Here is a 13,657-nt window from a genome sequence, read left to right as displayed (position 1 = left end):
CTAAACAGAGTAATATCTTAGATTATATTCATGTTTCCATTAATGTGTTGGAGGTTGGACTTGAGTGCACACTTAGTAAATGTGCAGATGATGCCAAGCTGGGATGAATAGTAGATACTTTGGAGGATAGGATTAGGATTCATAATAAGTTCAATAAAACGGAAAAAATGGTCTGAAGTAAACAGAAATGGAATTCAGCAAGGACGAGTACAAAGTACCACTTTTGAGATGGAACAATCAAATGCCCAAATAAAAAAAATGGGAGCTCATAGTGGATTGTTACGAGTTAGCTATGTAGTATGAAAAAATGCTAAAAGCAACCTGGGCACATTAACAAAAGTGTTGTGTGAAAGTCAAGGGAAGTCATTCTGCCAGCAGTGGTGAGGCTTCACCTGGAGATTTGGACTCCACAGTTCAAGAAAGAAATGCACAAATTAGAAAGAGTCCAGAGGAGAGTAAGGAAACAGGTTTGGGTCTAGGAAACTTGAATTACTAGGAAGGGTAAGAAGAACTGATTTCATTTAGTTTGGAGAAGAGGAAGTTAAGGGGAGATTTGCTAGTAGTCTTCAAATATAAAATAAAATTATAAAGATATAAAAATATTATTATAAAGAGGAAGTCATTCAGCTGCTCTCTAGTCCACAGGGGATGGGCAAGAAGTAATGGGCTTAAATTGCAACAGGAAAAATACTGAAGTTGGATATTAGGAAGAACTTTCTAGCTGCACTGAGAGTTAAGCATTGGAACAGATTGCCTAGAGAAATTAATGTAATCTTCATTATTGTTAGTTTTTAAGTGCTAGTTAGATAACATTTTCTAGGATGGTTTAAGCAGAGCTGTGCCTGTCTTGAGCAGTGTGTTTGAGCGGACAACTTCCTGAGGTCCCTGTCAACCCTATTTTTTCTGTTATTCAGTGGTTACAGTGGCATATTTGTCTCCATCCCTGTTCTGTTAGAAGTATCACTTTGCTATGGAATAAACAGCTCTTGGAAAAACTTTGCTGTTCCAGTAGTTAATGATTACAAACACATCTTGTGCTGATGGGAATCTTTGATCTAGAGCAATAGTTCAGAACACTTGACTCAACAGGCGGAGCTGTGAACAAACAAATAGTGTTTTCTAGACTCTTTTCACACATAATCTAGGAGAATCATATCAAGCTTCTCATACTACTTGCAAACCAATAAATGAAAGTAGCTGACAGAGTACTAGTGCCTCTGGACCAAAAGCCTACCATTTATTCTTGTTTCTCAAAATGACCTCATTAACCCAAGTGGGAACATTTATGTTCTGCAAAAATAAGTGCTATAGAAATCCCTTTGATAGAGACCATAAGCAGATGTGTTTGTGTAGTGCCTCATTCTCAGAGCATTAAGGCACCAGTTTAGCATATATAATATTTACTATTGATATTTGAAGTGCTAAACTACAAAGGATACTTAGCTTGGCTTTTAAAGCTCCTCCATGAGCAAAAATGACAAAATCATATTCACTTTTAATTGTTTAAGGTGCAGGTTTCATATCTTTAATTTTTTCCCCATTTTGTCTATTAGTGCACCTTGCATTTGGTGGTCACGGTGAAGAAATGTTACTCAGATATTGGCATGTGTGCTGTGACAGTATTACTGTATCTAACTCCAGCTTCCCTTGAGATTGACTTCTGTATGATTACTTCAGACCTATGAATGAAAGCTTTTTACTCATGCTCAGTTTTATTTTGAATGGAACACAGATCCCAGATAATGGAACCTACTTTACAAGCAAAGTTTTGCATTGCAGTGAGCCCAACCAACCTGTCTCAGTTTAATCTTCCTGGACCCAGCATGATGCGTTCAAACAGTATCCCTGCACAAGATACTTCTTTTGACCTGTATGACGACTCGCAGCTGTGTGGCAGTGCAACATCCTTAGAAGAGAGACCACGGGCAATCAGTCATTCAGGGTCATTCAGAGACAGTATGGAAGAAGGTAAGGCTCAATTCATATTTTAACAAGCAAAGATAACACAAATGTGGAAGAATTCATTTTAAATATGTGAACTGAGTTTTAAATATTTAGATTATAGTGAGCTGGCTTGTGGCAATTTCTGTCTTACTGAAGTACAAGTGAGAGTACTTAATCTGGGGTTACAAAGAAACATTCTATATGGACTGAATGCAGTGTTAATTGTATGATGTGTTAATTGTCTTAAGTATTTTTATACTCCTGGGAAGTGGGTTCCAAAAATATGAAAAGAAGCCTTTATTCTGGGAGAATGATTGTACTCTTATTGCGACATCATCTAAAATGCTTGTCCATGCCTTGCTACCTTCACCTCTGCTATCTCGTCTGTGGAAGATGTTGTGGCTAAAAGCAGACTTCCTTATCTATCATGTATACAACACCACCTCTTCCTTTGAAATACTTAATTCCTGTTCAACCTTTTGTATCAAACAATCCATAAATATCTTCACCTTCCTTTTTTTCCACTGAACCCTATCTTGCTTACATTTTTGTGTATATGATTCTTTTGTGCCTTTTTTGGTAAAACTGTTACCAGATATTTAAACTTGCTTTTTATCACAGTGCTGCATTTAAATCCTTTTGTACAGCATTTTCTGAATCATCCTTGTGCCAATTTCCATCAGTAAAATGACTCTTACCCACCAATAATTTTTTTTAAGTCTAATCCCTGGGATCTCCTAGCTCATGTTGTTTATTTTCTCTGTCATTTATTGTTATTTTTATTAATCAGTTCAGTGACTAGAAAGGACTTGGTACTGGTCAAGAAACAAAAACAATGTCAGTCCTTTTTCCTGAAACAGCTGTCATTTATGAGCTAAAGAAGAGTTGAGATGTACTGAGTGAAACAAATCACATATTGTATGTGTGTTTTTTAACATTCTTTTGTTTTTTGAAGACAGTGAGGCAGCTTGATATGCAGAATTAGGAGTAGAAGTAAAAAAAAAAGTTGGTAGCTAAATTCTTGTAAGCATATAGGCTAGGGACAGAAATTACACATAAAAGATCAGAAACCATAGAATCATAGAAATTAAGGCCTGAAAGGGACCTTGAAATATCATCAAGTCCAACCCCCTGCCCTGGCCAGGAATACTGCTGAGATCAAATGATCCCAGTGATGTGTGTCTGTCCAGACTTCTCTTGAAGAATTCCAAGGTTGGGGACTACACCACCTCCTTGAGACGTCTGTTCCAGCTTCTGGTCATCCTTACGGTAAAGAAGTTCATCCTTACATCGAACCTCATCTATCCTCTAAAAGTTTATGGCCATTGCTCCTTGTCCTCCCTTGGAGGAATAATAGTGAATAGTTTTTCACCCAGCTCCCGTTATTCCCCCTTTACATACTTATAGACTGCTGCCAAGTCCCCCTGCAGTCTTCTGTTCCCCAGACTGAACAGTCCCACATCCCTTAGTCTGTCCTCATAAGGTTTCTCCTCCAGGCCCTTAGTCATTCTTGTGGCTCCTCTCTGGACCTTTCAAGATTCTTCACATCTTTTTTGAAGTGCAGCACCCAGAACTGGACACAGTACTCGAGCTGGGGTCTCACCAACACTTGAGTAGAGAGGAAATATCACTTCCTTAGCCCTGCTTGCAGTGCATCGGCTAATGCATCCCAGTATGCTACTAGCTCTGTTGACTACGGTGTTGCACACCACTCATATTTATCCTGTTATCAACCATAACCCTGAATTCTCTTGCAGCCATTGTGCTGGCCAGGACATCTCCTGACCTATATTCATGTCACTGGCTACTTTTCTCTAGATGAAGCACTCTGCATTTATCTTTATTGAATGGCATCTGGTTCTGCTCTGCCCACCTTTCCAGCTTGTCCAGTTCCACTTGGATCCACATCCTATCCCCTATTGTGACCTCTTTTCCCCATAACTTAGTATCATTCGCAAACCTAGCCAGCATGCTTTCCACATCCTCATCTAAATCATTGATAAGGATGTTGTTGAACAGCATGGGGCCAAGAACCAAACCCTGTGGGCACTACTGGCCACCTCCTGCCAACACCATACAGACCCATCCACTAACACTCTCTGGGTTCGACCCCTTAGCCAGTTCCCGACCACCTGACCATGGATTCTGCTAGCCCACAATCTCCCATTTTTTTTATAAGAATGTCATGGGAGAACATATCAAATGCCTGTTTAAAATCCAAATATATAACATCAACTGCATCTCTCACATATAAGTGGTTCGTTACTTGATCACAGAAGGAGATGAGGATAGTCAGACACAGCCTGCCCGCAATTAAACCATGTTGGCTATTCTTCAGCATCATGCCTTCTGCCAGTCCTGATATTTTTTTCCAAAATGTTACCCATTATCAAGGTGAAACTGACTAGCCTCTAGTTTCCCAGATCCTCCTACTCCCCTTCTTAAAGATTGGCACCACATTGGCCCTTTTCTAGCCTTCTGGGACCTCTCCCAAGTTCCACAAGTCTTCAAATACCTTTGCCAATGGTCCCACAATGACTCCAGCCAATTCCCTCAGCATTTTGACATTGACCATTGGTCGCCAATTGCCCTGCTCTTCCCCCCACCATTTCCATCCAATATCCAACCAAGGAGGAACCACCGTTTGTATGCAGGAACACTGATGCAAAGTATTCAGTAAAGAGTTCAGCTTTCTCCTGACTGTCTGTTATCAGCTGCCCCATCCCATTCTTCAAGGTCCCCACATTTCCTTTGGTCTTCCTTCTGCTCCCTGTATACATAAAGAAGGACATCTTATTGTCCTCGACTTCTGTCTCCAACTTGGTCTTGGTCACCGCCCTTGCCTTCCTTATCCTCTCCTTCCAAATATGGACTATGCTTGTATAGTCCTCCTTGGTGGAATATACCCCTTGTTTCCACTGTCTGTAAGCCTCTTTTTTTCTTTTCTAAGTACTCCTTGACTCCTCTGGTAAGCCAAGAGGTCTTCCTGGCCCCTTCACCACCTTACCACCAGTTCAAATGTGTAATGCAACAAAAGTTTAGTGCACATAAACTGCTTTCAAAATTGCTGAAACCCATTTAAGATAAAACTGGGTGGATGTAGTATCAGACTTAACTGATTTAGATTAAACTGGTTTGTTGAACTTCTGTCCCAAATCCGCCCCAGGTTCAATCTGTCCTCTACAGCCAAGCAGAGAGGCATGATCTAGTGCCCCTGGGCTTCTGGCCTGGGCCACTGCAGGCATGTGACTGCATTTCCAGAATCAAAAGTGAATATTTGTTCACTTGCTTATTGGTTCAATCTATGCAGCTTAGACTAACCTGTGAAGATTGAAGATTGATTGGGCGCCGCACTTCAGGAGGGATGTGGACAGCATTGAGAGGGTCCAAAGGAGGGTCACTCACATGATCAGGGGACAGCAGAGTAGACCCTATGAGGAGAGGTTATGGGACCTTAACCTATTCAGCCTTCACAAGAGAAGGCTGAGGGGGGACCTGGTGGCCATCTATAAACTTACTAGGAGGGGACCAGTGGAGATTGGAAGAGACCTTGTTCCCCTGAGCACCTCCCGGAGTAACAAGGAATAACGGCCATAAGTTGTTAGAGAGTAGGTTTAGACTAGACATTAGAAGGCACTACTTCACAGTCAGGGTGGCTAGGATCTGGAACCAACTTCCAAGGGAAGTGGTGCTGGCTCCTACCTTGGGGGTCTTTAAGAGGAGGCTTGACGTTTACCTAGCTGGGGTCATTTGAGCCCAGTTTTCTCTCCTGCCCAGGGCAGGGGGTCGGACTAGAAGATCTACAAGGTCCCTTCCAACCCTGCATCTATGAATCTATGAATTGATTCAGGGCTTTTTGACTATCTGTACTTACCCCTAATATGATATATCATCATAGGGTTTAAAGGGGAACAAGAATAGATCCCTCTTTGGGGCAGAGAGAGAGAACTTGCAAGGGAGTGTCTGGAAAAGTAGGGAATGGACAGAAAATCTAAGAAAGAATAAGGTAAATAGACTGGAAAAAGCGTTTTCACAAGTGGAAAGAATAGAAGTCAGGTTGGAATGGATTCATGAGTGAGTTAGAAAAGGTAAATCAGTACTGCAATAGTAAATGAATCTTTGTAATTCACAAACCTTATAGGTAAGGGGAAAGACATGGATGGGAATGGATAGCATGGATGGGAAAAGTGGTGGGGCCATCGTATGTTATTTTGTGTGGGAAATTAAGGCAGGTTTGTAAAGTAACAGGAGGGAGACCGAAGAGAAAGTGAGATTGTGAAAGTAAGGGAAACTTGAGTATGTGACAGTAAGGACAAGCTGGAAAGTTAGTACTCATGGTGTTGGTGCCAAAGACCCAAGTTCAGACCCCTGAACTAAGAAGGAGAGAGGATGGAAATGGATGAAAGCAACAGCATTACAGATACATTTATAAGAATCTAAGAATGGGCATAGAAGCTTGAAGTAAATCAGATGCCTTTTTAGTACTTAATAATGTTATCTAAAGTCTAGGTTGTCTGTAAGAAATATCTCATGTGCAGAGCATCAGAATCTGCATTGATTAGTTACCAAAAATATCATAATACGTTTAGTAAAAAAGTATACCAGTTAAGTATAGACATGAAATAATCTTCCAAATTGTGCCTTTCCTGCAAAAAAAAAACTTGGAATAGAAATTCATGTTATAATAAAAATAGAATAGCAGCTCTTCCATGAGGTTCTCTATTAGAACTTTACCCTTGATAAAATCTGTTTTAAAGAAACATTTTGAAGCTGAAAAGAAGGGTTTCCAATTTTTTTTCCCACGGTAGTCCCATTGGAAACAGTCCAGGTGGCCATGTGCCATTACTTAAAGCCAGTCATTATAGTGCTCATTGAAGGTAAAATTCATTGATGCCCAAGGGGAATATACTGGTGCATAGTGCGGTAGCCCTCATCTTTAAGACAAAGATTCCAGTGCAGGCTGCAAGTCACAGAATACAATGTTCTGGGTTCATCTAAAAGGAATTATAACATAACCCCAGATAAGAAAGACCTGGGAGTTGCAATGGTATCTACATCCTGCATTTTGGATAGACCTGTATTAACAGATCCAATTCTGATTTCATTAAACCCTATATTTATCAGGTGCTTCACTGCCAAAACAACAGAAATAATATTTGCCTTACTGGTGAAAATATTGTATCTTATTGAAAATCTGTTTCATTTTGAGTATACAGGCAAGGGTCTCTCCATTTAAGGCAATCATTTCAAGAATAAGAAAAATAACCACAGGGTTTGTGTATACATGTATTGATAACCTCTAATAGCTGCTCTTTGTGGAAGATTGCTTTGCCTTTTGAAAGAGATGCTCAGTTATTGAGCTCCACAGGGGAGGTCTCATGCTGTTTCTTCAATATTTTATATAATGTCTCTCTTTGTGTTCTTTTTTTCTTTTCTCTTTCTCTTTTTTTTTAGTACATGGGTCCTCATTATCATTGGTCTCCAGCACTTCCTCTCTCTACTCTACAGTAAGTATTGACAATTTTGAAAAAACCAAAAAGCCCTCCTGCCTGCCTATGATGTACTATATTTGTCAGAAAACTATCTAGTTCATTAAATAGTTTGAGGATTATATGGATTAGAATTGTTAGTGCTGCTGTAAAGCAGTGACACTGCTATTTACATTCATTATTATCCTTAAATTTTCATATATAATTATTTAAGTGTTGAATTTAGCACTCTCATTCTTTTCTGAAATTGTTTCAAGGCCGAGAAATATAACACAAACGAGGAGTCTGACCTCATGTAGGCTTCCCTGCTGTCTACCAATCTGTACTGTTGTGCTTCCTAATATTCACTGGATTCCTTAGCATTTTGTGTCTGTGCCCTTTCACAGCAAGGTCTCTTACTGGGTGCTCTGTGAAGTATTTTTGTAATGTTTACTGTTTGGCATATTCTGCTTAAAAGCAAAGGGTTGCTTGAGAGACACAATTTGTAGTTTAAATGCCAGTTGATCTTTTGCAAAAATGACAGTATTTAGAGGCTGTTTCTAGGGAGAAAATTTAACTAATTCATTTCATTAAATGTATTTCCCCAAAAGAAGGATTCCTTATTATTCCTTTTTCTTCCCTTGATTTTGTTTTATCAACAGGCAATTTTTTTTTTTTTTAGAAATGTTTCGTCTGTTGTTCTGGAAATGGTTCATTAGAAAAACTTTAATATGGTGGTCAGAACGTAAGCCAGATGCCCATGTTCTAAATGGGGAACAGTTATATGTGTGTGTTGTATGTTCCCCTGTCTAATAGATAGGAACCTATCTGTTAACTAGGAACAATTACGGAAGATGGTGGAAACATGCTTTAAGGAACAACCCACCAACTCTTTGTATGCCATGTCTTTGTGGCTGTGGTCATCACTCTTTCAGTCCTTGTGTTCCTAGTTGCAAGTATTGGAGTTACGTATTAGCCATTGCTGTTGTACTGGCCAGGAAGGCAGGCTGTACCCTTTTAAAAAAATTTTACTATTTTGTCATATTTGTTTGCTTATTTGGTAGAAGGTGTCTGGGATTTGCTTCTTGGGGAGAAGGAGAGGTGCATCTACTCATACTACCCCAAAATAAGCTGTGACTGTTTTAGTTAGAACAGAGCTGCAGAGCTTACTTTCATTTTGTTAGTGGAAAAAGCCATGTGATGATTTCCATATCTTTGCAGCATTATGCTCTCTTCTCATAGGGAGTATCAAAAGCTGCAATTCCAGCTCTGATGTCAATTTTTAGAAGAACTTTACAAAAATGACAGATGGAAAAAATGCAAATTCTAAAGTAACACCCAGGGCTTTCAGAATTTGCTCGGTCAGTCAGCATTTCTGAAAGATCTCTGCCCCAGTGTTTTATACCATAGCAAGGGTTTAATAGAACTTTGTATTTATGTAGCTCCTGTCATTCAAGATCTCAAAGCACCTTGCAAATATTAGCAGAGCCCCATGGAACTCTAGGCAAATAGTTTTTCATAGAGAAACAGAGTTTAAATGACTTATCCAGGTCACTTAGCAAGTTAGTAGCTAGGAAGAGATTAAAAGACTTCTGACTACAGTTTCACATTTTAGTCACTAAACCATAATATTTCAATGATTGATTATTAATGTCTGATAATGGAAGATTGCAAAAGATTTTGTTAAGGTCACAAGAAAAAAAAAGAGAGGTATACAAGTGGCATGGTTTTACTGGAAGGCAGAACAATCTGAATCAGAATTGTTCCTGCCATGAAAAAGTTCAGGCGACCTTAAAGCAATTAATCAGGAAATGGTGCACAAGTGGAAACACCAGACAAAAGGGTAGCTTTCAGTATCAAATCAGCTGAACCTGAAGAACAAAGTTTCATTGTTTGGTGATATTATGCAGCCTCCCACTTCTTGCAGAAAGAGGTAGCTTCAGAAGCGTTATGGTACACATAATTCACTTTCAACTATTATTAGATCCCAGCATGAAAAAGGAATACAAGAGCTGGACGTTTTCCATAACTCAGGCCAAAAGCACCAAGCAAAAATCCCTAGCAGACCTCATTTCCATATGTGTCTGGACTAAAGATGTTTATCAATTTTTTAACCACTGCCTTCATTCTTACTGTTAGTGTTTTGCTGTAGCTTAATCAGTACTCAGCAGGGAGATCAAGAGAAAGTAGCAAATAAAGAGTTTCATCTTTAGATTATCAGCAGAGGTCAGCAAAAAGTTAGAGCTTGTTCCCTGAAGAATATTTCTTTGGGAGTTGGAGTTTGAGATTCAGAAGATGTACTATTTGATTTGCTGATACTGCACTTCACACAATGGATAGGTCCAATGAGAAAGGACTTCAGCATTCAGCATTTTTTTCAGTATGTATTGGTTTTCTTTCTTCCTTTGATTTGATTCCATATGGGGTTTCAGATGACATACAGATACATTGCAGTTCTTGCTTTTGGACATATTGTACAGGTATGGAGCCAAACATTTTGTGTCACAGCACAGTATGTCATATATACTAGGAGCTAGCAGATTCTAGTATAGTAATATTCTGCCAACTTTTACAGAAAAGGGCATACAGAGCTATAAATCAAAGAGAGCCCCTGCTGTAACTAACACTTTCTTGCATCTTGTTGTTAATCACTTGCTATATTCTTCTCCAGTGGCTCCTTGGCATGTCAATGGCATTTATGCTCCGTTATATTTCGACAGTTAGACCCATTAGTTTGAAGTCAGGCAGGATGACACCCTGCCCTACCTTCTGCCTCTTAGACTTTATTAGCTTTAGGTTTGGAGTGTCTTTGGAGCTGTGATGGTCCAGAAATTATATGAAAAACAAGGGGATTTGGTGATATTTTTTATTTGATTAACTGCATAGTTGGGGGACATGTTGAACAAGCTTTCAGGAAAAAAGTGCTTCATCTCAGGTCTACCTTTTCCCCATGGTACACAGAAGGTAGTTTGGGCTCAAGGAATGAAGGAGCCAATTGCAGACATCCACTTGAATGTTTCAGTGAGGGACTACCAGCCTTAGATCTTCATTTGCTTGCTTTCAAGAGCACAGTAACATTCATATTGACATAGAAACCTTTACTGCTCTTTTGATGACTGTTCATGCAGTATGTCTTCAGCTGACAGTAACAAAACACATTTTCATTTCTTGGTTCAGTTAAATCTACTCTTCACAATTGTGCTTCAGAAAGTAAAGTATTAGTATCCTTAAGTGTCATGTGAGTGGTCAAAAATAAAAAGCCAGTAGTTACCATAAAATGATATAGAAGATACTATAGCTATTTCCTCTCCTAAATGTCACAGGTGGAAGAACACAGTATCTTAGATACCACTTTGTGGTAACTGCAACATCCTGTTTGAGCCAGCCTTAGCTATTGTGAGGATACAGCAATTCAATTATGCAGAGTAGTAAATGTATAGTCACGCTGCATCAAACATTCTTTAATGTTTTATAAATGCAGTGATTGTTATTAAAGTTCTTCCACTGTTCTTCTTAAGAACCTTGTAGCCATTATAATAAACCAGATCCTTTGCTCGTTATTCAGACAAAATTCTTTTTGTATTCAATTTGTGTTATTCCAAGAAAGGAAGAAAGGGTTTCATTTAGTATTTTTACTGACAATATTTAATCAGTTTCAGTTCTGGTATTTGAATTGTTTTTCTTGTACATGTGATTTGTTAGACTGAACTTTATTTATTCATTTTTATATATATATATATATATATGCACACACTTTTGTAGTATTTCATGTGAAATTTATGTATTTCTGTTTCAAAACATTTTTTTTCTTTTCCCATCAGGCAGAAGAAAAGGCACATTCAGAGGTAAAAATCTCCCATTAGTCCAATGGACTGCATGTATATTCTTATTCTAATTCATTAAGTATAAAATATCAGTACAAGAAACGTTAGTTCCAAAAGACTACGGTAAAATGCATTGCAGCTATGGCACATGTATTATGTTTAGTGTTGTATGTACCATTTGGATCAAGTACCAAAAACCTGGAGAGTGTTAATAAGCTTATCAACCTTGTGACTGAAGGGGCTGGGATATATGTTTTCAGACTTCATTGACAATGATTCCTTTAAGGCCAAAAGTGTCTGTGCAGATCATTGCTGCAGAACAAGGTTAATTCTTAAATCTACATCATGTACATTTTAATGTATTGCACTGTGCTAAATTTCTGAACAAGTCTGTGTTTATGAAGTTAAGGGAAATTCAAGCATAAAATGCTACCAAGAGCCATGCTTCATAAAAATGCACTTTTTTTTGGTATTACCTTGACTACTGCAGGCATTTTACTCTGCTTCCACACTCAACAACCTTGACTATGCTGAGTAAAACAAAAAACAGTTGATGATATAATTTTAAATGGTATAATTATGGTGAGGAGAGAAATAAGCATGTTCACTATATTCCAAAATGGGTTTTACCTGACACTTTCTAGGCTGCTGTCTCTTAATAGAATTACAAACCTACTGTAACTCATAACAGCTTAAGTGGCCGTCACTGAGTTTAGTTCCATGAGCAGAGGGGTGTGACAATGCCTCTCTTTTGTGTATTTTTCATGAGATTTTCTCTGTATTTTGAAGCTGAGCTACATGCCCTGCATGCAGTGAACTTTGTTACAACAAAAAAAGGTAGTAATGCATGTCATGAAGCCACCAAGTCCATTTATTTTTAGGAACTGAAGCTTTATCGGGGGGAGTGCAAGTGATTTTTATTTTGTACATTTGAAATCTGCAAAATTGGGACACAAACATCACATTTCCTTTAGTAAGCAAGGGATTCTAATTCCTGTAATTCCTCATTTGCCCGTACTGTCAGTGGGGCTATGACTAGGATATATACACAAATAGAGTTGCAACCTAGGCAAAGTGCAGACATTCAAAAATCCCAGGCCTGAATTGATTCAGTCTTTGCAGGTTAGTCTAAACTGTGTAGATGAACTAAGAAGCAAGTGAACAGACATTCACTTTTCATTCCAGAAATGCATCCACATGTCTGCAGGGGCTTAGGCTAGAAGCTTGGGGGTGCTAGAGCAAGCCTTCCCTTCCCTTTGGCAGTGGCTGGGAGAAAGCCTTACAGGCTTTTCTCCCCTCCCTGCTTGAGCTGGGTGCGGGGAGGCAAGGGTATGTGGCCAGGTCCCAGCAAGCTGCTGAATATGATTGGGGAAGGGTTTAAACCCCCACCCTGGCCTGCATGGTCCCAGCTGGGGTGTGCCTGGAGGGGGAAGCATTCCTTACCAGGCTTTTCCCCACTTGCCACTTGAATGATGAGGCAGGGGGCATGGCCAGACCCTGGCCCCTGGCTGGCATGCTGATGCAATGGGGGAGGGGAGAGAAGGGAGTTTACCTCCCCTCCCCTCTGTCACTGGCACAGGACCCCAGCAGGGGTCTGCCTGTCAGGGGCTCAGCAGCCCTTGCCAGGCTTTTCTTCTGCTCCCTGCTCAAGTAGCGGGGGCAAGTGCCTGGCCAGATGCCAGACCCAGGCCAGCAGCCTGAGGCAAAGGTGGGGAGGAAAAGGCATTTAATTCCCTCTTTCTCCCCAGTCCCACAAGAACGGGACCCCAGTGGGATCCATCTGACAGGGGTGCAGCAGACCCTTCCAGGCTTTTCCCCCTCTGCCTGCTTGGGACTGGGGGCATGGCTAGATGCTGGCCCCGGACTGGCAGCCTGAGGTGAAGTGGGGTGAGGGAGAGGGATTTAAACCAGGCCAGAGGTGGGGCAGGAATACTGGCAGGGGCTGCTGTGCCCCTGCCAGGCAGACCTTTCCTGGGGTCCAGTGCTGGTGGAAGAAGGGAGAGAGGGGAGATTAAACCTGCCTCCCTCCCCACCTTAGGCAGTTGTCCTGGGATCAGCATCTAGCCGTGCCCTTACCCCCACCGCTTGAGGGGGGAAAACCTGGTAGGGGCTGCTGCGACCCTACCAGGCAGACCCCAGCTGGGGTCCCACGCTTGTAGGACAGGGGAGAGAGACTGGATTAAACATGCCTCCCTCCCATCTGCCTCAGCATGCTGACTGGAGAATGGCCACAGACCTGGCCCCGAGTGGGGAAATGCCTGGCAGGCAGACCATGGCTGCAGTTTCCCACTCTCAGTCCCACTCCCACCCCCTTGTCAGCCAGCCAGAGCAGAGACACTGGCTATGGAGCAGAGGGGTAGTGCCAACCCTGCTCCACTGGAGCAGAGAGTACTTTGCAGCCTAAGGCTGCAAAGCATCCTG

At 40.7% G+C, this 13,657-nt stretch overlaps 1 protein-coding gene across 2 annotated transcripts in view; it reads left to right on the top strand.

The window, feature by feature from the left end:
• NAV3 (neuron navigator 3) overlaps nt 1-13,657 on the top strand; it is a 787,742-nt gene that overhangs the window by 722,004 nt on the left and 52,081 nt on the right. For both annotated transcript variants that reach the window (XM_019543171.1, XM_019543169.1), the window contains 3 exons: nt 1,780-1,968; nt 7,399-7,451; nt 11,234-11,257. In XM_019543171.1, the coding sequence (XP_019398716.1) occupies nt 1,780-1,968; nt 7,399-7,451; nt 11,234-11,257 (266 nt within the window). The remainder of the gene's footprint in view (nt 1-1,779; nt 1,969-7,398; nt 7,452-11,233; nt 11,258-13,657) is intronic.

This window comes from Crocodylus porosus, unplaced genomic scaffold (genome assembly GCF_001723895.1).
Source record: "Crocodylus porosus isolate Cpor-Errol unplaced genomic scaffold, CroPor_comp1, whole genome shotgun sequence".
In the NCBI taxonomy this organism is placed as follows: Eukaryota; Metazoa; Chordata; order Crocodylia; family Crocodylidae; genus Crocodylus; species Crocodylus porosus.
This window is presented reverse-complemented; position numbering and strand designations above follow the sequence as displayed.